The sequence below is a fragment of the Mustela lutreola genome, chromosome 9 (assembly GCF_030435805.1).
Source record: "Mustela lutreola isolate mMusLut2 chromosome 9, mMusLut2.pri, whole genome shotgun sequence".
Taxonomy (NCBI): Eukaryota; Metazoa; Chordata; class Mammalia; order Carnivora; family Mustelidae; genus Mustela; species Mustela lutreola.
The window spans coordinates 116,803,046-116,827,093 of NC_081298.1; the positions used below are offsets into that span (position 1 = coordinate 116,803,046).

The 24,048-nt window shown below is 41.3% G+C and overlaps 1 protein-coding gene across 7 annotated transcripts in view; it reads left to right on the forward strand.

Annotated features, from left to right (window-relative positions):
- The window catches only part of RASGRP3 (RAS guanyl releasing protein 3), a 108,271-nt gene extending 85,291 nt beyond the window's left edge, over positions 1-22,980 (forward strand). For 5 of the 7 annotated variants that reach the window (XM_059188613.1, XM_059188614.1, XM_059188616.1 and 2 more), the window contains 7 exons: positions 1,974-2,090; positions 5,831-5,946; positions 9,423-9,570; positions 14,326-14,362; positions 16,483-16,608; positions 16,948-17,312; positions 21,066-22,980. In XM_059188613.1, the coding sequence (XP_059044596.1) occupies positions 1,974-2,090; positions 5,831-5,946; positions 9,423-9,570; positions 14,326-14,362; positions 16,483-16,608; positions 16,948-17,312; positions 21,066-21,074 (918 nt within the window). In that variant the 3' untranslated portion in view covers positions 21,075-22,980. The remainder of the gene's footprint in view (positions 1-1,973; positions 2,091-5,830; positions 5,947-9,422; positions 9,571-14,325; positions 14,363-16,482; positions 16,609-16,947; positions 17,313-21,065) is intronic. The other 2 variants (XM_059188618.1, XM_059188617.1) reach the window with 2 other exon arrangements.
- The last annotated feature ends 1,068 nt before the right edge of the window (positions 22,981-24,048 follow it).

Consider the following 24,048-nt stretch of genomic DNA (forward strand, 5'->3'; position numbering starts at 1 on the left):
CTAGAGAACAAGCTCCTGTCAGGATGATAGTACCGGGTGTGCTTATGGTTAATGCTGGTGGACCTTGCATAGTCCCCCTCTGAACTTTTGCTCTGCACAGCGCATCCTTCGTGTCTCACTAGTTCTTTGTGTTTTACTTTGTGTCTCAGTTTTTTCAGACTACCTCTAGATCAAAAGAAATACCTCACAATTCCACTTTTAGGATAGTTAGGGCCAAACAATTTAATATATATTAATCTTCTAATGATGTAGAAACCACTTGAAAAAATAACACATGTTGAAATAAAAATAATATTTTAATTTCATTCTTAAATAACCACAATTACTTACAAATGGAGGGGTGTGCCTGTTGGGCATGGAACAATTTCTTAAATCTTAGAATCAGGTTGAATACTGCCATCTTTCTCCTTGTTCCACACTGATTTTTTGTTTTGGAAAGATATGATAATATTGGAAGAAATGTAGCAGGATCTAATGGGGGAATTGTGAACTACTTTAAGATGGTAGTTCATATGGTGTCTGTCAAATATGGAGTATTGCTTTATTGACCTTGGAAGTTTGAAATATCTTTTGGTACCCCCATATGAGTCCACTGCCATGTTCCCAATGAGGCACCTTGTTATACAGTTTGGGAACCATGGGTTTATCCTTCATCAGATGAACAAAATAAAAAGCTTGAAAGAAGGAGCCAGGATATGTATGATGTGTGTGGGAGTGAGTCTATGTTTTGGTGATCACATCCAGGCAGCAGGTAGATTTTGGTCCTGCTCTCTCATCTCACAACATTGTGAGGGGCTTAAATCCAGAATAGATACTCCTTAATTCCTCTTGCAAACATATTTATCCCCAATTCAGTATCAAAACCTTCCAATACAGTTTTCATGCTTGCACCAGCAAAGATATTTACATTGTATGACAGTCCCAGGGAGAGGATTTAAGTGCACAGCACTCTTGGCTAGTCTCTTGAGGGGATTGTGTTTTCCTTTGTGTTGTGTAAACATGTAATACATTATCACCACCATCTCCTCCACATTATTTAGTGAAAATGTCTTGAAAGAACGTGGAAAAACATAGAGAAGGCAAATCCACCAAAGAGGCTAGAAAAACCTAATTAGCCAAACAGTGAGAAGGGATTAAGCGTATTGAGAAAGATAAAGATACCGGCTTGAGGACATAAACTTGACCATTTTCATGGGCCCATTTACTGCACACATCTACTAATTTATCAGCAATCCAGTTATTAAAGAATTAGACAACTGGTGTTTTATATATTTTATATTATAAAAAAATCTGTTTGGAGTATTAAATAAGTTTCAAAGCTGTTTTAGTAATATTTGGGGAACATGAGTAGAATTTTCGAGTGGGCTGGGAGAGCAACATCTTTTTTTTCCATTTAGAATAATGGAATCTAGGCTATTGCTAAACAAAATACAGTATCCACACGTGTATGTAGTCACAGATTAGATTCCATTGATAGAAGATGTTTGCTTTCAGAACATTTAAGTGTTGCATATATGTTTTTGCTGATATTTTTTTTTTTTTTTTTTGGTGTTGAAAAATACTTTATTTCTACCTGGAAAATCAGTCATTGGGGTCTTTAAAATAAAGAAAAATTTTCTTTTTACATTTTTACATTACAAACTCTTATCTTCCCTCTTTATGGAATACTTCTTCCTGTTTTTGAAAAACTCAATTCCCCTATGTGTTAGGGAGAACTTTCTGCAGTCTAGATGCCCATTCTTTTTTTTTTTTTTTTTTTTTTTTTAATTTTTTATAAACATATATTTTTTATATACATATATTTTTATCCCCAGGTCTGTGAATCACCAGGTTTACACACTTCACAGCACTCACCAAATCACATACCCTCCCCAATGCTGATATTTTTAATATAGAAAGTGTATGTTCTTCTCAGTGCCCCCTAATTGTTCAAAGTCTCAGATAAAGTTAAAAAAATGTGTTTTCTCTGTCAGCAGCCTACCTCCCCTACGACACCCACGAAGCCTGTGGTGCCCTTGGAATGGGCATCAGGAGTGATGCCGAAGCCAGACCCCACAGTCATCAATAAGCACATAAGGAAGTTAGTTGAGGTAAGTGGTTGAGAGAGTGGAGATTGAGCACTAGAAGGCCCCTTTCTCTTTCCAGAATACTCTACCATTGCCAAGAATCAACTGAAGTCAATGAAAACAGGCCTCTGGCAGGTAGGAGCAATTTAGCAGACACTCTCTGTACTTGGCATTGGCCTCTGGGGGAGAGTATCCCAGAAAGGCCCCCCTCCCCTTCTTGTCCTCATGTTCTCATTTGCCAGAATACCCTCAGCTACTCCCAACTCTCTTTCAGTGGCATTTGACGCCCCCACTATTGCCCCTGCTACTCAAAGGGCTGTTTGGGGATTAGAATCTACTCATGAAAAACCTACATGGGTCACAATAAAATGCCCAAGAAATTGATTATCTGAGGGTAGGAAAAGATCCTGTAGGTTGCATAGTTTCTTTTGCTGTATGTATTGGGGGTCTGTGACACAGCAGCACAATGACATCTAGGTCAGAAACATCACTTAATGATGAGAGAGTCTCCATCAGAGTTTTCTACATAGAAAGAAGAGTAGAGGGGCGCCTGTGTGGCTCAGTCAGTTAAGCGTCTGCTTTCAGCTCAGGTCAGGATCCCTGGGGTCCTGGGATCAAGCCCCTCTTCAGGCTCCCTGCTTAGTGGGGAGTCTGCTTCTCCCTTTCCCTCTGCCCCTCCCCTCACCCTGATCATGTGCATACTCTCTCTCTCTCAAAATAAATAAATAAAATCTTAAAAGAAGGAAGGAAAGGAAGGAAGGAAGGTAAGAAAGAAGGAAGGAAGACAGAAAGGGTAGGAGTGTCAGTGTGGGGAAAATGGAAACAAACCTGGCCCTAAAAACTATGACCCCTGATTAAATATCAGCTTTAATGGGTGGGTATGATGCAATAGGATTGCGTCTTGGGATAAAATGAACTTTTTTGCTGGGGATGGGTGTTTAAAGGAAAAGAAAGAATGTTCTACATCTTGGATCATCCAGGGAATTACAGTGCATTGAAAGAAAAGTTCTGTGGAGCCTGTGAGGCAGCAAGGAAAGGTCAGAAAGGATGGGGGAAGGTGTTTAGTCGCATAAGGTCCAGTGGAGGAGGCCATGTGTCGATGTTGTGGTCACAGACCCAACCTGGAGCCAAGGAAGGGGGCGGGGGTATGGGGCAGGATCCAGGGAGGACAGAGTGGCAGCTCAGGAAGGTCCAGAGCCAGGAAGTGAAAGACAGAACGATTCTCTTTCCCACTCTTTTCTCTGAATGCTCATTTCATTACCTGCTGAAAGACTTTTTGTGTCCCATGTGGGGAGTCTGTTTCACTCTCTCCCCCTTTCTCTCTCCCTCACGCTCTCCACCCTGATGCCATCTCTCCTATTTTCTCTCCAATTCCAATTTCCTAGGGGAGAAGGTTGGCCCAGTTTGGATAAGTTGCCTACTTTCAGCTCAATCAAATGAAAGACTGTGTTTTATGATGGAATTTGGAAACTCAATTTTATTCCACAAAAGATTGTATTTTCAACAGAAATATGGATGTTACCTATAAATAGAAGGCACAGTACAATGGTCAGTTTTAAGCAATTTCTATTGTAGATAAATGCAGATATTGGGACTTACAAAAAAGGTAATGCTTTAGGATTTTGCACAATTCAGTTATCTATAAATAAACTTACAATAGGTGCTGAACAGTCATATTTTTAATTAAGTAATTTGTTCATTTATACCTTGCCCATCTCCCAAAATACTCCTGAAGGAGCTTGCAACATCGAGTGCCATGGATAAAATAGAATAGACAGAAACCACCAGGAAAAGGGAGAAAGACTCATCATTACCTGCTTGCATAGATGGGTTTCTAGGGAGAGCATAACATACCTTTTTGAAAACCCAATTTAACAGAGGGCATTGGAACACTCCTTTTATTTTTCTCTGATTATAAAGAAAGTCAGAATCATTGTAAATATGCAAACTTTTCATAAAAAGGAGAGAATCCAAGTTTTGCTTTCAGACCTTGGGAATTTTGCTCTCTGGGGATAAACACTGATAATTTGTAAATTACCTTGTATGACTTAATCCCCCCATAAACACACACGCCCCCATATGCCTCTGAGTAACATGGTTCACCAATTTGCCTAGAACAGAGTCCCCTAAGTGGAACTGCTGGGTCAGAGAGTAAGCAGACTGTCCTCCAGAATGACTGTGTCTATTGACTTCATCAACTAATATGAGAGTGCCTATTTTCTCATATCCTAGGAAATTATCAATGATCTTAACATTTCCTATCTGAAAGGTTAAAAAAAAAAAGTTTTCCTTGTGTTTCTATAATTATTAGCAGAATTGAGCAATTTCCACAAATGTATTGGCCGTTTGTATTTTTACTTTCTGATCTCCCGATTTCCTTTCTATGTCTTTGTTCTCTTGTATATTGCAGATAATCTTCTCTGTCATTTATCTTTTAATTTATCCACTGGACTTTTTTGATTCAGATATTTTGCATTTTATGTAATAAAATGTTTCTACTTAGAGCTGCTGACTTTGATGTCAGGAGGCCTTTCCCACTCAAAGATGACAAAACATAAAAATTATTTTTGTCTCTTTACCTTTCATACTTTTATAGCTTTACTTATTTTTAAGGATTTTATTTATTTATTTGACAGAGAGAGAGATCACAAGTAGGCAGAGAGGCAGGCAGAGAGAGTGGGGGAAGCAGGCTTGCCGCTGATCAGAGAGCACAATGCGGGGCTTGATCCCAGGGCCCTGAGATCATGACCCGAGCTGAAGCCAGAGGCTTAACCCACTGAGCTACTCAGGCACCCCTATAGCTTTATTTTTTCTATTAAAATATTTAATGCATCTAGAATCTAGTTTCGGGACAATTGATTTTGTAAGATTATTAGCCATTTAGCTCCACAGCAATTATTGGGTAATTTTTCATTTCCCTGTGGATTTCAAAAGATACTCTTTTGATATTCTAAATTCATTTATAAACATGGATCTATTTTCAGACTCTGCTATCTGCAGTAAGTTACAGTACCATGTTGTTTCGATTAATGTAGCTTTGTAGATTATTTGATTTCTGATAGGACACCTTTTCCCTCATTCATCTTAAACAATTTTAGGCTATTCTCAACATGTCTACTTCTGTTTGAACTTTGGAATCAGTTTGTTTATTTAAAACAAATTCCCGCTGGAATTCTATTAGAATTGCATTAAAAATATACTTGAATTTTTTTGGATACTTTAACACCTTAAAGCTTCATTTGCTATCAGCATGGTATTGGCATTCGCGAATTCACCAAGCTGAACTCTTACAAAAACTGAGGTCTCAGTTAGGCCTTACTTTCTTCAGGAAACTTTTTAAAATCTCCCATCTCCACTCCTCCCCAGGACATCCTATTTTTTTGTTTTTAAAGATTTTATTTATTTATTTGACAGAGACAGTGAGAGAGGGAATGTAAGTAGGGGGAGTACTAGAGGGGGAAGCAGGGCTCCTGCTGAGCAGGGTGCCCAATGCAGGGCTCCACCCCAGGACCCCTGGATCATGCCCTGAGCCAAAGGCAGAGGCTTAACAATCGAGCCACCCAGGTGCCCCATGACACCCCATTTTTATCCTCACCATTGCACTTATCTTTTTATATCATAAAGGCTTCTCAATTTCATTATCTCCCACTGGATTCTGAGCTCCTCAATAGAACAATATGCTGGCTATCACTGCTTTCCCAATGACAAGTTCAGAGCCGGCCTCATAAATAGTTTTTCCATAAATATTTGTTTTTCCTTTACAGTCTGTGTTTAGAAACTATGACCACGACCACGATGGGTACATCTCCCAAGAGGACTTTGAAAGTATAGCTGCCAATTTTCCCTTTTTGGATTCCTTCTGTGTGTTGGACAAAGATCAGTAAGTTTTCGTTTTGTTATATTTTAATGCAACTGTCCTGAAGCAGAAAATTAGTGTCCGAGGAGAACCTTTAGTGTACATTCGGACAGCTTCAATCCTAGGGCACTGATGAGACAAGTCTAATATTTCGCTGATTTTTTTCTTGGTGTCCACAAACATGACGGGTTGGGCGAAATCACAGGGCTGACTATACCATCAGTGTGCAGTCCGAGTGCCCATTTGCAAATGAAGATGATTCTCCATCCCCACATTACTTCTGCTTAGCTCTTTCATCAGCCCCCAAAACTCCATCAAAAAGTGCAAAGGAGAGGGGCGCCTGGGTGGTTCAGTGGGTTAAAGCCTCTGCTTTTGGCTCAGGTCATGATCCCAGGGTCCTGGGATCGAGCCTCACACCAGATTCTCTGCTCAGCGGGGAGATTGCTTCCACCTCTTTCTCTCTGCCTGTCTCTTTGCCTACTTGTGGTCTCTGTGTGTCAAATAAATAAATAAAATCTTTAAAAAAAGGAGTGTAGAGGAGAAATATCGTTACACCTAGGCTGGTAGAGTCCTCAGCATCAGTGGACCTGCAGGCAGGACTAAAACTCACCAAATAACTAAAATTATTTTAAATTACTTACAGTCTTCAGAAGAGCAGATAATATCTACAGATAGCCAAGAAGTGCCCTTTCTTTGTTTCTCTCTTTCCTAGCTCAAGGTTGTTTTGATAAATGAAGTAAACATACATTTCTCTGTAGCCTTAAATGATTCCTGGAAAATTAAATGATCTTAGAGGCTAAGATCTAGCTCAGTAGAAAACAGTGGAAAATGAAATAGGAAAAAAAAAAAAAAAAAAATATATATATATATATATATATATATATATACATATCAGAGAAACACTGGACTTAGAAATTTGACTGCTTCATTTTTGATTCTGTGAGATTAGTTCCTAGTTTAAAAATCATCTATAATGAGGTGCTAGATTTTATATTGATGAAATGTCCAAATCATATCACTTTAGAATTCTTTAATGTTTTTGTTGGTGTGAGAATTTTTAAAAAACTAAATCTATAAGTAATTCAATACACCAAGGAAAGCCTTGATATTTTATCATAACATCTTAAAACCTTAATTCATCTTTATTGTATATCTAGGACAAAGAGTACTTTTAAGATAAATTAAATTATTAGAAACATGAACCTCTTTTACAAAATAAAATTCAAGTTACTACCTGCTAACTACCGACTTCCCTTAGTTCATTTCTATCCGTGACATGTAGGTAAGACATGAACTTAAAATCATTTCCTACTTTTCATTTTTTGTTTCATTTCTTGTTTCATTTTCTTGTTTCTTCTTTGATAGACCTGACACTTGTCCTGGCAAAGATATATAAATTTTATTTTTTTCTAAAAATGAAAGTTTGAAATATTCATAGCTTACGTGATTTTTGTTAGGTAAGCTGAGATACGTTGATGTTGAGAGGGGGGTAGAACATTCCAGAGGAGATTCTAGCAAGCTGTGTCTATCAGAAATATTGGTTTCTAGGTCTTCAGCTTAGCCATGCAAGCTGGAGTCCTGGGCATGTGAGCAAATTCTTATGGGAAAATTGAAAGGCACATGAGCTCAGGGCCTGAGAACTACAGCTTGGGACGCTTCCCCCCACATTCAGCTGAAAGGAAGAAGTGGATCCTACAGGAAAGCCAGAGAAGGAGGAACGTGGGAGACAGGAGAGAAACCAGGGCTGTGTGGAATCACACGGGTACGTGGAGGAGAAAGTGTCAAAAAGAAAAGAAACCTGCCTGCATGTCACACGCAGCCAGGAGGTCGACATCGTCAAGGATTGAGAAAAGGGGGCACCTGGGTGGCTCAGTCTGTTAAGCATCTGTCTCCAGCTCAGGTCATAATCCCAGGATCCTGGGATCAAGCCCCACGTTGGGCTCCTTGCTCAGCAGGGAGACTGCTTTTCCCTTTCCCTCGCTTCTCCTCCTGCTTTTGCATGCGCGCTCTCTCTCTCTCCCTTCTGTCAGATAAATAAATAAATGAATCTTAAAAAAAAAAAAAAGAGGGTCACCTGTGTGGCTCAGTCATTAAGCATCTGCCTTCGGCTTAGGTCATTATCCCAGGATCCTGGGATCCAGCCCTACATCGGGCTCCCCGCTTGGCAGGAAGCCTGCTTCTCCTTCTCCCTCTCCCCAGCTTGTGTTCCCTCTGTAGCTCTCTCTCTCTCTCTCTCTCTCTCCGTCAAATAAATAAATAAAATCTTTTAAAAAAATAAAATTTAAAAAAAAAAAAAAAGAAGTGAGGAAAGGCCACTGAGGATGTCACCGTGACAGTTTCGACAGAACAGTAGGGTTAGAATCCTGGTCATAGTAATTGAAGGAAATGGAAAAGAAAAAAACCCTCTAAAAAATATTCTTCCTGAAAACTTTGGGAGTAAGAAAAGGAAGAGAGAAAAGACAGGTGCCAGGGATGGAAGCAAGGTTAAAGAAAGACATTTTCCAGGGCGCCTGGGTGGCTCAGTGGGTTGGGCCTCTGCCTTTGCCTCAGGTCATGATCTCAAAGTCCTGGGATCGAGTCCTGCATCGGGCTCTCTACTCAGTAGGGAGCCAGCTTCCTCCTCTCTCTCTGCCTGCCTCTCTGCCTACTTGTGATCTCTCTCTGTCAAATAAATAAATAAATCTTTTAAAAAAATAAATAAAATAATAAAAAAAAGAAAGACATTTTCCAGATGGGGAAGTAGTGAGCGTACTTGTACACAGAGGAAGGAGTGGGTGAAGAGACTGAGCGGAACATGGAAGGAGCCATGTCCTGGGAGACTGCGGAGTTGGGTAGGGGAGCATGACTTCCTCAGAGACAGGAGGACACAAGAGAGGACAGATGAGATCCAAAGGCATTCTGAATTGGCACAGAAGGGCACATGCTCCGTCACTTGCTGACGTGGAGAGAAGGTGGTATGAAGACCACGTGCTTCAAGTGGATTTGATCTTCTTGATAAACAAGAAGTCTGGCTGTGTGCTGGTGGGTGTAACCAGAGGTTCTATGTGAAGATCTGAAAGAATCGTTCTAACAGATGGTCCATAAGCCAGTAAGACATGAAGGAAAGATTACCAACAGCAGTGGCCCAAATGACGTCAGGCTGAATGAATTTGAGAATGATGGGCCCAGTTATTACGGTTTTCTGCCTTTCTCCAGCAGCCTGATTCTTGCACACCCTGTTGCTAAGGGATGGGATCAAGGATATTTCCTTCTAGAAGCTTCCATTTGGTAATGAAGGAGAGTTCTATGCTGTGGACCACAGGATATACATACGTCTCTTTTCTTTACTAAGAAAGCCTTTGCACCAAAAGCTGTCCTTCGAGGTCCTCTCCTTTCAGAAAGGAGAACACTGCCCACCTGCTTTTGGCCACAAAGGTTTGGGGAGTTGGGTGATTACAGTGTGTCAGCCACCTCACAACATGGTCTTCAAAGATCCCTCCCTTCTCTGATTCTCTTCACAGGGATGGCCTCATTAGTAAAGACGAAATGATGGCTTACTTTCTGCGAGCTAAGTCCCAGTTACACTGTAAAATGGGACCTGGATTTGTCCACAATTTTCAGGAGATGACCTATCTCAAGCCAACCTTCTGCGAACACTGTGCAGGATTTGTAAGTCCCTTTTCTATTGTTTTCTCTTGTGTGCAGTTATTTGCGCCTCATTCTGAGAAGATAGGAAGATGATACCCCAACCGAGTTCATTGTCTGCTTTAGATCAGAAGTAAACTATGATGGCTCCCTGAAATTAAAAATTAAGTTAAAAACAAAAGCAAAATCTGCAGGTTTCATTGTGTTCTTTCTAGGAACGCTGGGCTGGTGACAGGAAGGGATGGCGAGGATTGTTAACTCAAGAGAGCAGTTTGTTAATCCCTGCCAACGAAAGGCTCTGCCCAATGAGCCTTGGCATTCATCGTTAATACTCATAGTAGGTGCAATTAAGGGGGATTATTTATCTTAGCCAGTTCCTCCCAGTTCTTGTTTCATGTGCTGTCAGTCACTAGAAATCTATCAGGGCATGGCTGAATGATTCATAACTCAAAAGGAAAAAAAAAATCTTTTTGGAGAGAAGATGGTTATAATAATAAATAACATTTATTTGGCATTTGACAGTAATGAAGTACTTCCATGCATGTTAGTGTAATTAATCCTCATAACTAGCTCATGAGGTGAATACTTCCTTCTCTCCATTTGCCTATTAAGACAAAGGGGTCCAGAGAGGAAGGATAAAGGATCATATAGCCTGTAATTACCAGAGCCAGGACTCAAATGCAGGTGTCTTGACTCTAAATCCCTTGCTCTACGTATACCATGGCACGAATGAAGATTGTACACTCTGTTCCCCCACATTTGATAATTCTTTAGCAGCTAAGCGCAGCGTTGGCCCTGATATTGAACCAAGAGTCATGGGCCCTGAAAGTCGAATTGTTACCCAAGTTTAGAAGATGAAAATGTGGTTCTCCAGATGCAGGTGGCCCAGCACCCAGCCTGAAGATTGCTTCTTCATCCAGATGCCAAAGCTCAGTTGTGTTAGCTTCATTCAACCATTTAGGTTCTACTGGTGACCCATTTGAATTCACAGCTACTACTGCAAAAATTAGACTTTTCCCATCCTAGGCTGGAAGGACTGGCTTTGAGGGGCCCAAGGACAGGAGTTTGTGTTCAAGCACACACACACACACACACACACACACACACACACCAAGAATGGGTAAATAAGAGGTAGTAGTCACCTCAAAGATGGCCCCAGGGGGTCACTGCAGCTGATGTGGTCAAGGGGCAAGGCCAGCTCAACCAGCTGTCTTTGCCCACCCCAGAGAAGGAGAGATTCTATTTCTGTCAGCTTAACCATTCGAATTTTATCGCCTGACCACTTTATCATACAACAAATACGTCCCCTTTTTCATGTTTCTATCCTCTGATGGGAATTTTTGTTTGTATCTGACGTGAAAAATGCTAATATGGGATAGGGCCACATGAAGCTCTTCTGCAGAGCAGGGCCCAGGGAATCTGTTAGGCCATGGCATAGCTCCACCCAAAGTCAGGTTGAGACATCTGCTCTTTGGTATGGTGTGAGAGCTGGTGGGCTCTTATCAAAGGTCAAGGTCTTATCCGTGCCCTACAGTCCTTCAGGGTATCTCTTCCTTCTATGGAGCCACAGGTTCTGTAGAAGGAACAGCGAGGAATCTTTCCCAGGAGTTTCCACACTCCCCTTCCTGATGACAGAGCAGGTTTGCTGGTATCATGTTCTTGATGCTTCTGTGATAAGGTAGAAAGCTCTGGACTTGGAGTCTGGGACCCTGACTTTGAATCTCAAGTCTGCCCTTTTTAAGTTTTTGTCCTTGAGCAAATTACGAATCATCTTTGAGTCTCTGTTTTCCTATCTGGGAAAGGAGGTTTAAACTTACCATATCATAGAGCACCTCGGTGTCTCAGTAGGTTGGGCATCTGCCTTTGGGTCAGGTCATGATCTCAGGGTCCTGGGACTGAGCCTCATGTCAGGCTCCTTGCTTAGAAAACAGTCTGCTTCTCCCTCTCCCTCTGCACCTCCCCCTGCTCATGCTCTCTCTCTCTCTCTCAAATAAAAGAAATCTTTAAAAAAAAAACTTACCATGTTGTTATGATAATTAAATGATATCAAGCATGCTCAGAGTTAATACTTCTCTTTTAAAAGTATTCCATGATTAATTTTAGAGTTTAACTGAAAATGTCATTTAAAGTTTTAATAGCCCTTTTTATTCTTTAAAATATATTTAATTTCGTGGATGTGATTTAATTTAATCTTTACACACGCGCGCACACACACACACACAAACACACACAAAGTCATTGATTTTCAACAGGAATTTATAAGTTTAGATGTGTCACTGAAAGAATTGCAGGTGAAGGCAAGGAATCATTTTTCTGTGCCAGGACCACCTGCTTTTAAAATAAATTCCATTTTAGGGGTCAGCAAAACAAACATGATTTGAAGTATATGTATCTTAGAATTAGAATTCCCAAACTGAACGAGTTTTGCTATTCCCTTATTTTGGGATCTGGGAAGGTAAGTGACTTCTGTACAATTGCAGGGAGCATTAGCAGAAGGATCATGAGTCGTGTACACTCATGTGCACTGGACTCCCAGTCCAGTGCTCTTCACACCATAGTCCCTCCAAATCCTAAAGCAACCTGAGCTCTGAAATCAAAGGACTGTAGGAAATAGTCCTATACGCCCATCTCCATGAGGTCCCTGTCTCCGGTCATGGCTGGCACACTGACCCAGAGCCTCTTCCTGCCTTGTGTTGTCTCCTAGTCATTAGCATTAGCAAGCAGTGCCCGGAGTGTCCCTCCTGATAGGACGCAGGCTTCATTCTGTGTTTTCTAGCAGTTCCTGCAACTATGCTAATACTGTGCCATATCTGGACATTAGAATTCTTCTTAAATCTTAACCTTCCTTGTCCTAAATCGGTGGTTTTTGCTCATACACAAAACACCCAGAAGCAGTGGCTTCCTGTCCTTCCCTCCTGTGACCCAAGTCTTTGTTCCCTGCTCACTAGCAGCAAGACCTTGCCAAGTGGCTTCACCTCTCTAGAGCCCGGTCTATACATACGTAGTGTTCAGCGAGTGAGTACACATAAAAAGCTTAAGACCGTGCCTCTCACACAACCGAAGTTCAATATGTTAGCTGTCATTATTATGGTTATTTCTATCATCAAGGGCTCTGCGAGGAAACAGTGTCTTATCACTGCAGAGTTTCCCAGATGTGGGACCTTGCAGATTATTTAATGTTCTGGACATCCCACTCACCTTTTATGCGAGAGAAGCAAACTAGATTATGTTGAAGATCCCTGAATCTCTGACATGCTATGATTACCCCAATGCCACTTCCCTTTTCTATATAGACTGCTCCTGACCTCTTCCCGTCACTGAGTTACTGAGGCCTTGCTTCCAGTTAGTTGTCTTAATAATCCTTCTTTCCCAGAACACATTTCCATCTTAATAATGTACTCTGAAGGACCTGATAACTTTTTTTTTAAAGATTATATTTATTTATTTGTGAGAGAGAGAAAGCACAGGCAGGCAGAGTGGTAGGCAGAGGCAGAGAGAGAAGCAGGCTCCCGGCAGAACAAGGAGCCCGATGTGGGACTCGATCCCAGGACCCCGGGATCATGACCCGAGCCGAAGGCAGTGGCTTAACCGACTGAGCCACCCAGGCATCCCAGGACCCCATAACTTTTAAGACTCAAAGGAATCACTTTCCACTGGTGGAATTTCCGGGTCAGAGGGTAAGGATCAGTCTTCTTGATGCCTCAAGTCACTTCACACTAGCAACTCTTCATTCTTCTTACAGGGAGGGTCGTGATAACCCCACTCAGGGCATTGGTCCCCTATCACACGTGTAAATGACACCGCCATCAGCCCTAGTAGGCCACCGGCCTTGTTTCTTTCAAAATCATTTTATTAAATAGATACCAGTCACCTAACCTAACTACTAAAAGGTTAAAAATGGGAGTTCTTCCAGCTTGGGTTAACCCCACTGAATTCATCAATATTATATGTTTCTGTTTGGGGGACCCACATGCCATGCTGAGGGAGACACGGGGAAGAACACGGTGTGTCAGGAGGGCGAACACACTACCCGCAGGACGATCCTCTGAATCAGTTGGGCAAACACCCCCCACTTCTTAAACTGTGGGCCACTGCATCTCTCCTGAGACACTCCTCACTTCCTACATCCTGCTTCCTGTGTGGTTGGCAGAATCGTAGCCTTAACTGCATCAACCTGAGCCCTGACACAGGCCAAACACTGAGCAATCAGAGAATGGATACATAAACAAATAGATATTTTCCCTTTTCCGTATTCTTTCAAGATACAAATGCTACTTTGAAAAGAACCTAGTGCCACGCAAATGCTTTAGTGGGATATACGTCCCCATCCGTTGCCTAATTTCCTGTAGGGGGCGCCATGAGCAGCTGGAGTGATTCAAAGGAAGGCAGAGGGAGCTGGGGGCTTCCAAAAACAGTGGGAGTTTCCCCCTGTGCATTGTGCTGAGAGCGCATCATACCAAAGTCCAATAAATGTACCCTTGTCAGTTTCCCATCCCGGCTCCCATTTGGCTTCCAGAAAGAAAAGGGAAGCAAAGCTGTTATCACCCCAGCTGGAGTGAGCTTCTGTCTGACAGGAAGGGTGTCAGGATCAGCTACATCCTGTTTGTGCTCTGCCAACCATCATGCTTCCCAAGACTTACTTCCTTCTCTCTGGCTGCCGGGGGGGTGCGGGGGCGGGGGAAGATTGGGGGGGATTGGGGGGCGGTTGTTTGTTTGTTTGTTTGTTTGTTTCCAGATTTTAATTCAGGTTCTCTGACATTCTTTTGTCTCTTGTTACAGCTTTGGGGCATAATCAAGCAAGGATACAAATGCAAAGGTAAATCAATGTTATTTTGTAAAATTTTAAAATGTGACATTTGGGGCAGGAATCAAATCTGTCTGATGAAACCACAAAAACTCTTGGCATCATAGAGAACCCTGTTCTTTGGGCCACGGGCAACTGAAGAGATAACACATCTAGGAAGGAAAATCCAATAACCTGGAATTTTGGAGAGTCCCAATTGGAATTTTATAATTTGTTGCAAGAGCAAGCAAACCACCCTTATCAACCCACACACATGTGGCCCCATCTCTAGGATAACTTATGAATCCTCAGCACAGATTTAGGGTGGGGGTTCTGGAGTGGGACAGGCCTAACCAAAATACCTTATAAAAGAACTTTGTCCTTCATGGGAATAAGCAGACACTCATTCCCATAATATGTATGCCTTTCTATCTGCTCTCATAGGTAGCTTTTCCTATCTCCACCAAATCACAGATGATGATGAGAAAAGAAGGAAGCCTTAAAACTTATTTTTGTCCCTTTCAGTGAATTTGTTCATATAGTTCCCCCATTTAATTGAAATTTAGAAACAAATAAATATGTACTTGATATATAAATATCAATCAAGTATATCAAGTATAAATATATACTTGATAAAGCAATACAAATTCATCTCAATAAGCACTCAGGACTTTGTTACTATGTATGCATATATGATCATCATTTATTACTGGTGTTTATGAAATTGCTGGACAGGTAATGCACATTATTTGTACTGGTGGTTTTAAGAATCTGACAATGCTCTTGAAAGATATAGCTACAAAAGGAAACATCTTCATCACAGAATGCCTTCAGATTAATACTATTCCTTTATGGTACCTGCCCCCCCCCCCCCAGCTCTTTTTCAGCATTTGGCCCTTGTGTTGTATGAACAGAGTTCCCTGAAGCTAGATTAGTCTCAAAAACCTTCCCTTTAATTTCTGGTATTCGTTGTCTGAGTATAACTTGGATTTTTACTTGCAAGCTGCAAAGATACTGCAGTATCTTATCACCTAGCCATAGTTTTATTCTGGTTTCTGACCCTTATCCTCTAAAAAGACACATACACCACACACACACACACACACACACACACACACACACACACACTTTTATGAAGACAAAAATCAATTAAGCCCTTGGATCATCTTTGTATATACAGTATTTTCTCTTAAAGGCAATGGAATAAAAAACCTAATTAAAATAGATTGAACATTTCATTATAATTTGGTCTTTCCATGATGTCATTACAAGAGCATTTGAAATAAGACCATTTGGGGGGAAAGCAAGCATTAGAAAGAATTAGAAAGGTCCTGTTTGATAGTGAGCAAGAAATATGCTCTTTAAATTGATCCTATCTGTTCAGTTATTCTAAGAGAAATGTAGGACCCTCTATGGGAACTAATTGTGTTGCTCTTTTCCAAAGCAGCCAAAGTTTTCTACCCCAAATAGCAATTAATAGTCTACTTTGTTAACTAAAGCGATCTAATGGGACTTTTTCACAGTCTGCTGCTGTTTCAAAGCCATAGTCAAATCTGGAACCTGATCCTGGGCATAAGCCCACCTTGTTTTCTGTTTCTATGGCAAAGAAAGAAAGCAGGAGATAAAATCACTTGTTCTGGAAAAGATTTGGAGGAATGAAGAAGAATAAAAAAAAAAATGCAAGTGAATACTGAATGAACACCTCGCTATGACTGATCAGAGGTGGCTGTTGGTCCTGGGAGACACTGGAAGCTGGGGTTTCTTTCCCTCATTCTGGCTCAGGGAGCCTCTTGGTGGAGAATCTGTCTGGGCCTGGGAGAGAACCCCAATCCCATGGGATTTCCATTCTGTTTGAAGCAAAGGCAACTCCCCAGTAGGTCTGTCCCCTGCTGGTTTGCTCCCTAGCACCTCAGTGAATTGTGCAGAGGAAGAAGTCGAGGAAATGTGAGAGAAACGCCAAGAAGGCTAACAAGCCCCACTGGCCCTTTTCCAGCCCCTGGCCACACCCTGCAGGCCTTGGCCGGACTCTGAGTCAACATAGGAAGGGAGACGGGAGGCCACAGCTGGCAGCTCAGGTGGCACCCGGGAAGCCCAGGCAGCACCTGATGCCCATGGTTCCCACTAATCATCTGTGATACTGTGGAATTTTTCAGACTGTGGAGCCAATTGTCACAAACAGTGCAAAGACCTCCTGGTTCTGGCCTGCAGGAGACTGACCCGGGCGCCCTCCTTGGGTAGTAGTCATGGGTCACTGCCTGGAAGTCCCTCGCTGCCCCCAGGTAATAGCCTCTGCTTTCTTTTCTACCTTGATTTCTTTCTGCTCGCCTTCTTGCATTTGGGCTTCCATTGGGTTCTGGATCTGCACCTGGTCAGTGTCATTATCGACATCCAGACCTACTTCCGGGAGGGTAGCTATGGCTACAGCCTTGATGCCCACTTGCTGCTCTCTGCTTTCAGGTCTCACTGCTACGCAACTTCCCTGAAGCCTATTTGGGTCTGCCTCTGGTCTGTGCCCCTAGGGCCTTGACCATCAGACTCCTGTTGTTTGCCCCAGCTTTGATGGTTCGCTCAAAAGTGATCAGATGTCAAATAATCACAACAGCCTTCCCCCCCTCTAGTGCAGGATGAGGTGTTCGAGTTCCCTGGCGTCGCTGCTGGACACCGAGACCTGGACAGCAGAGCCATCACACTGGTCACAGGCTCTTCTCGCAAGATCTCCGTGCGGCTCCAGCGGGCTACCACCAGCCAGGCCACCCAGACCGAACCCGTATGGTCCGAGGCTGGCTGGGGGGACTCAGGGTCCCACACCTTCCCCAAAATGAAATCCAAATTCCATGACAAAGCAGCAAAGGACAAAGGTTTTGCCAAGTGGGAAAACGAGAAGCCCAGAGTGCAGGCTGGCGTGGATGTTGTTGACCGGGGCACGGAGTTCGAGCCTGACCAGGATGAAGCAGATGCGGGTGAGACAAGACAGGACGGTGAGGTCAGTGCTGGGTCAAACCACAAGTAATATCGCAAGAAAGAAAATGAGAGGGGTGGAGATGAGCATTATAGTGAGTCCAGGAGACAGCCAGTTTTGCGAACCGAATCGTTAGGCATTAACACATACCACTTTCCATCTTGCTGTTGGCTAGTTTTGTGATCCCAGGAAAATGACTTCTCTTTGCAGCACAGTTTCATCATGTCTAAAATGGAACCAGATGGATTCTAAGGCTTAGTGAGGCTGCCATTTCTAGGTACTGAAATGATGTCCCAGGGATCCATGACTTACTGCGTGTATCCAAGAGACCAGTGCCCTGTACCAACCAGTGTAGTTTTCCAAGCTAGAATCAGGGCCAAACTCGGGATCGGGGAGGGAGAGTGATGGGTAATGGAAGCAAAAGATTTGCAGATAGAGAAGCAGCATTGGAAACTCTTGCCCTCAATAAAAAATTAAAAAAAAAAAAAAAAAAAAGGCTTTTGACAGCATCATGGAGAAGGGGGTGGTGAGAAGCAGAGACATGAGCGCCTCAAGGTTCTATAAGCCAGGCTCTGGCTCCACATAAATATTACAGTCACATCTTCCAAGCATATGGAATTTGTTAGAATAAGCAGAAAATATAAATTGATTCAAGATAGACGTAGATAAATTTATTAGTCAACAGTCCGTAGTATATTAAGAAAAAAGATTTGGGGAAATTGGTGTCGTATTCCTAACCTTTCAAGCAGTGCCATGGAGGGCAGCCATCGCCTCTCTATGGAGTCGTTGTCATAAACAGAATTATTGGGTTAGGCAAAGATCCTACTGGATCAAGCCAGTACTCTTTATTCTTATGGGTGGTCCTCCACATTCCATTCTGTAAGTCACCTAAACACACAGTCTCCTTGGTTTCCCACCATGAGAAAAACCCCAATGACCTTTAACCAAAATTCCTCTAGTTCCTTCCTCATTGAAGACAATTAATAAGGAGGCCACAATTTATCTTCAGTTTTAGGCAGTTTACTGTAAGTTCCTGCTGAGCCATTTCTTTTTCCTTTCTTTAACACCAACTTTTGAAAACAACATAATTGAAACCTCATTTATGTACTATAAAACATACTCATTTAGGGGCGCCTGGGTGGGTGCCTCAGTGGGTTAAGCCTCTGCTTTGGCTCAGGTCATGATCCCAGATCCCTGCTCAGTGGGGAGCCTGCTTCTCTCTCTCTCTCTCTCTCTCTCTGTGCCTCCCTTTCTGCCTACTTGTGATCTCCCTCTGCCTGTCAAATAAATAAAATCTTGGAAAAAAAAAAAAAACCCACATACTCATTTAGACTGTATATATAAGGTGCCTGGGTGGCTCAGTGGATTAAGCGGCTGCCTTTGGCTCAGGTCATGATCCCAGGGTTCTGGGATCGAGCCCCACATCGGGCTCCCTACTTAGTGGGGAGCCTGTGTCTCCCTCTCCCTCTGCCTGCCACTCTGCCTACTTGTGCTCTCTCTATTTCTGTCAAATAAATAAATAAAATCTTTTTAAAAATAAATAAATAAAGTGTATATATGATTCATTGGTTTTCAGTAGTCACAGAGATATACAACCATCGTTACAATCTAATTACAGAATTTTTATATCTCCTCTGGGGGTGCCTGGATCGTTCAGTTGGTTGAGCATCCGACTCTTGATTTTAGCCCAGGTCATGATCTCAGGGTCGTGGGATCATACCCCACATCAGGCTCCATGCTCACTGTGGAGTCTGCTTGTCCCTCTCCCTCTATTCCTCTCTCCACCCCCTCGTGCTCTCTCTCGCTCTAAAATAAGTAAGTAAATTAAATTGTTCAAAAAAAGAAAAAGAACATTTACATCATCTCTGAACATACCCATTAGCAGTCACAGCTCATCTCCCCTACCTCATCCCAACCCTAAGTAAACCACTAATTTACTCTCTGTCCCTATAGATTTGCAATGCCAACTTTATTTTTTAACATTTCTTCGTTGATCATCTTGGCAAATATTTCAGTCCTATCCTTCCATTTCTTCTACTGGCCTGGCATAGTTCAAACTGGGAATATAAAGGTGAATAAGAAAATGTTCCTGATACTATGACAGAAGAAGATATTCTAGGGGAAGAGATCTTAACTTGCAGTCTCAAGAAGGGCCTTAAGGAATTCATGAAACTGTATTATATTTTATGTGAAATTATGGATATATGCTCATTTTGGAAAAAGGGTCCACAGCATTGAGCAGATGCTTAAGGGGGTCTATGGCCCCCCAAAAAAGTGAGAAACTGCTGTGCAAGATTCTTTGAAATAGTACTAGTCATTCCTTACTGCCTCAGCCTATAGAGGTTGTTTCCATGAGCAATGTAGTTATAATTAAAATCTCAGGAAAAACAAGAGATTCTATGGGCAGAGTCATAGGATGCCTACCTAGAGCTTTCAAGATGGTGCTCACCTTGTAGACCACCTCTGAATTCAGGGGAGTACCTGCTTTTGCTTAATAAATAGTGAAATGAGCTATGAGCTCACTTCTATTCTCCTAGCACTGCAGGGTACTTAAACTTTGCTCCGGGACTAGGAGAAATTCATGGCCTGTTCAATGTAGGACAATCATTTACATGAGTAGGATTTCCTGATCTTCAGTCTTTATAAGGAAATAGAGACAAAGATCTGGATTTTTTAAATTTAATTTTATTCTTTGAAAATTGAGTATTTATATTCAAGTATTGTCTTATCCTTTCAATTTTCTCATGTCATAAATCATAGGGATGGTTCACTGACTACTAGTATTTAATTTCATGTGTGCTAATTAAAGAACACAATATGTTTGTATATGTAATGCATATGGTATACAGTGTCCTCATCCAAATCAGTAACAGATGAAAAGATAATTACCTTGTTGAGGAAAAAGGAAAAAATGTGATGAAATTACATCAGAGTTGAATACGTAGACAAAGGGGTTTTCATATTTAAGAACTTTTTTCTGCCAGGCAAGGAAATGACTGGCATTCAGAGAAGTGATCTACAGATTTATTATGTAGACTCAGATAATGTCTGTGATCCTATGAGTAAAAATGAGAAACTGACAGAAAAGAAAGCTATGTTTGTAATCTGTGTATTTCCTTTGGTGGAGTTCCAGGATTTAAACTCATTTTAAAATTTGAGGGTCTGAACATTTTTTGTGACTATGCATATCATTTCACCAATGATCACTGAGGCACTGGATGGCAGGGACAAATGTCAGGTCATGATTGCTCTCTTGGCAGTGAGAACATGTCTATTTTCCTTATAATGCTTCTTTGTTTTCCCTTATCTTCTGTTAAGTTAAATCTAGCTAACAAATATTGTAGAAGGGCTAGGAAATCCTGGAGTAAACAGTCTGATATGTTTATGTATCTCTCTCCCTATGTATCTCTCTATATATCTATGCAGATCCATATTGTTTTCCCTCACAGATTTTCTCAGTGTCCTTATACAGATTTATGCTGTGGATTTCTAAGAGGGAAACTTCAACAAGAAGGGTTTCATAGACCAGTGTCTTGGGATGCACCTTATTTAGGGGGCGTTAATGTGAAGGACCTTGTTGGACTCCATAAGATTTAAGATTTCATTAGCCAGGTAGATAGACTACATGGTCTTTTCATTCCCTCTAAATCTTAAGGGTACAAAGTACTGATGATTTGAGATGTTCCCTCAAATGTAACCAATAAGCCACTATCTAAGAATATTCTTGTTTGGTTAAATGTGACCCAGCCATACAACAGATTCTGATTCATATTTCAGGATGGCTGACTTCGGGCTGAGGACACTGGAGGCAATAATGTCAGCATTTGGAAGGAGCACGATGAGAAAGTCTGAAGAATTCTCCAACTCAGGAAGTTATCTGAAAAGATATCTTGGACTTTTACTGCCTGATAACTCCATGGGTTTCCCTGATTGGACTATGGGACCGAGGATTTACCATATGAACTATTTATTTCCTCCTCCCAAGCCCTAGTTCAGGTGTCACCAGGTCTGGGTGATGTAGTTGGTAGATGTCTCCTGTATCTTTCCCATTTATATATGAGTGAAGTGAAAGCCTTTCTGCATGTACTTGATACCCGTTCTCTAAACTCTACTTTTTTGTGAGAAGATTATTTCAGTATTTTTGTAAACTTCTGGTGGAGGAGAAGTCAATTTAGAGGGGTTTTGTTGTTGTTGTTGTTTTGTGCTTTTGGGATGGGACCAGGACTTATTTTCTTGAGAGACAAGAAAGCTCTTTAGATCCTGGAATGAGGTGTTTCTTCTAACACAAGGAGATGTTTACATTGTTCTTATCCTACAGTGGCTATTACAATGTGTAACAAGTCATACATTTATATTCACATAAGTCTTACTAGTTCTGCATCATAAGGAAGCTATGACAAGCCATGAAAACTCTCCTGATATTTATAATTGTTGTGAGGGAAAATTAAGTGTACTTGTCTTAGCTGACTTAGGTTTAGCCGTCTTTCTTAAGACTCCCGTTAAGATTGCCAGTAAAAAAAAATATGGAGAGTGATTACAAAATCAATTAAGTTTTCGGGTAATAAAATTTAGGAGAAAAGCAAACCACTTAGTGAAATGAAAAACAACCAGCAATTCTTTAAAAACTCAAAACAGTTTTAAGAACTTTATTAAAAATGAAAAATTTGGGTTATAAAAGAGAGCTTTTGTCCTCTTCCTAAGAAATTTCCATCCATAATTAAAGAATAGTCATAGAAATCAAATCATCAGGAACCACCTTGGATTAATACTATTTCATTTCAGCTTTTAAAGTACCAGTATTTTCAATGTCTCCCTTTGACCTAAACAACTAGGCATGGGTCTGGTTTTTACATGATTAGAGGACAAAGAACTTAGTTCAAGGTGTTCAAACAGGGAAAATAGATTGAGCCACTGGACAAGGGGAATGACCTGCTGCCATGTGGCCAGTGAGAAATTGTATCCACAGAAGTGCACTGGGGTTCATTGGGAGTTCAGATGTGTCTACCATGTAAGGCTGAATTTATTTCTGTTTGGCGCAGTCACTTCAGTAAAGAAATACCTTTCTTCTTTTTTTCCATTATATAAAATTGAGGACAGTTCTACTCACCCAACACTTGACCACCTGCTTGGGGCAGGTCCTGTGGTAGATGCACAAAGACAAGCAACATTTGATTTCTACCTTCTGGAGAGATGGTGCCTTAAAGTACACTTCTGGATTTGCTAGGACAGACTTAATTGTGCCAAACAGATTGAGAAATCGATTTGCAGAAATATTGCAAATTAAATGAAGTTATTAATTGAGGGAGCTTTGAATAAGCTACGTAATAAGAGAACTCACCGTTTGCAAAGCACCTCAGAAAGCAAGCAGCCATCCCCAAGTGTTGGCTCTGTGTGTATATATTATCTATTCCTAGTCACAAATGCAATGAAATACAAACAGAAAATGGCAATTGAAGTACATGAAACATTCTTGTTTTTTTTTTTTTTTTAATTTTAAGAAAATTCAGGAAGAAAACTTGGATTGTTCTTTTTCCTCTCAAAGCGATTATTACACTCGTCACTTAGTTTGGGTTAGTTTTGAGTTTTCATATATAAGAAGAGTTTTATATTGTCAGCCTTCCTGTGACAAAGATGCTAAATGTACTTCAACTAAAAAAGAAATAAATATGAACAACAAAGAAAATGAAACAAACGTATATTTGTGTGCAGACGTGTATACACACACAGGTACACACACACACTGCTGTTACGAATTTGCTAAAGAAGAATCTGTGTCCACAATGAAGCTTCTTTGTAATGTTGGTTACGTTATTTACTCACAATCAGTGGTGACTCTAAGGTTTCTGATCTGTCAGTTTCCCATTATCAGTAAGATAAGTAAATTCGGCAAACCCACAGTGAAGGGAAAAGAACTATGACGTCTGGTCCCTCCAGACCTCCCTTTTGTAGTTTTAATGATCATTAATACCTTTTAGGTGAAAGGCAAAAGCGAAACCAGATTCTTTACAGTGACTGTCATTAGATACCAGGAGAGAGTATGTTAGACGCTGCAACTGGGACTACCTTGAAGAATGTACAAATTGGACTGATGCTTTTTTTTTTTTTTTTTAAAGATCTGCCTAATCAGAGGGTGGACCTAGTTGTTGTTGAACACTTTAGGTTAGTGGTGGCCTCCTGATGCAATAATATCCCCAGATGTCCAGGGTAATGGAGTCTTTCCAAAGGTCCAAAGGGCTTGCTGTGTAACAGTGAAGGCAGGACTCCTATGTAAGGGAGCACCCAACTGTTGTTGGTGGTAGAAACCTTAGCATTCCTAAAACAAACACACTGATTTTTGATTAAGGAGGTAAATTCGGTGAAGAGAGATATTGCAACATGCCGCTGGCATATAATTCGCAATCAGATTTAAATCCTGTCTCTGGGGGTGCCTGGGTGCCTCAGTGGATTGAGCCGCTGCCTTTGGCTCAGGTCATGATCTCAGGGTCCTGGGATCGAGTCCCACATCGGGCTCTCTGCTCAGCAGGGAGCCTGCTTCCCTCTCTCTCTCTCTGCCTGCCTCTCTACCTACTTGTGATCTCTCTCTGCCAAATAAATAAATAAAATATTTTAAATAAATAAATAAATAAATAAATAAATCCTGTCTCTGAAAAAAAAATTAAAAAAATAAATCCCGTCTCTGCCAGTTATAGTTGTGAAACCCTGGGCAAGTCGTGTACATCTGTTAGAGGCTCAATTTCCTCCTTTGACAACAAGAGATTTC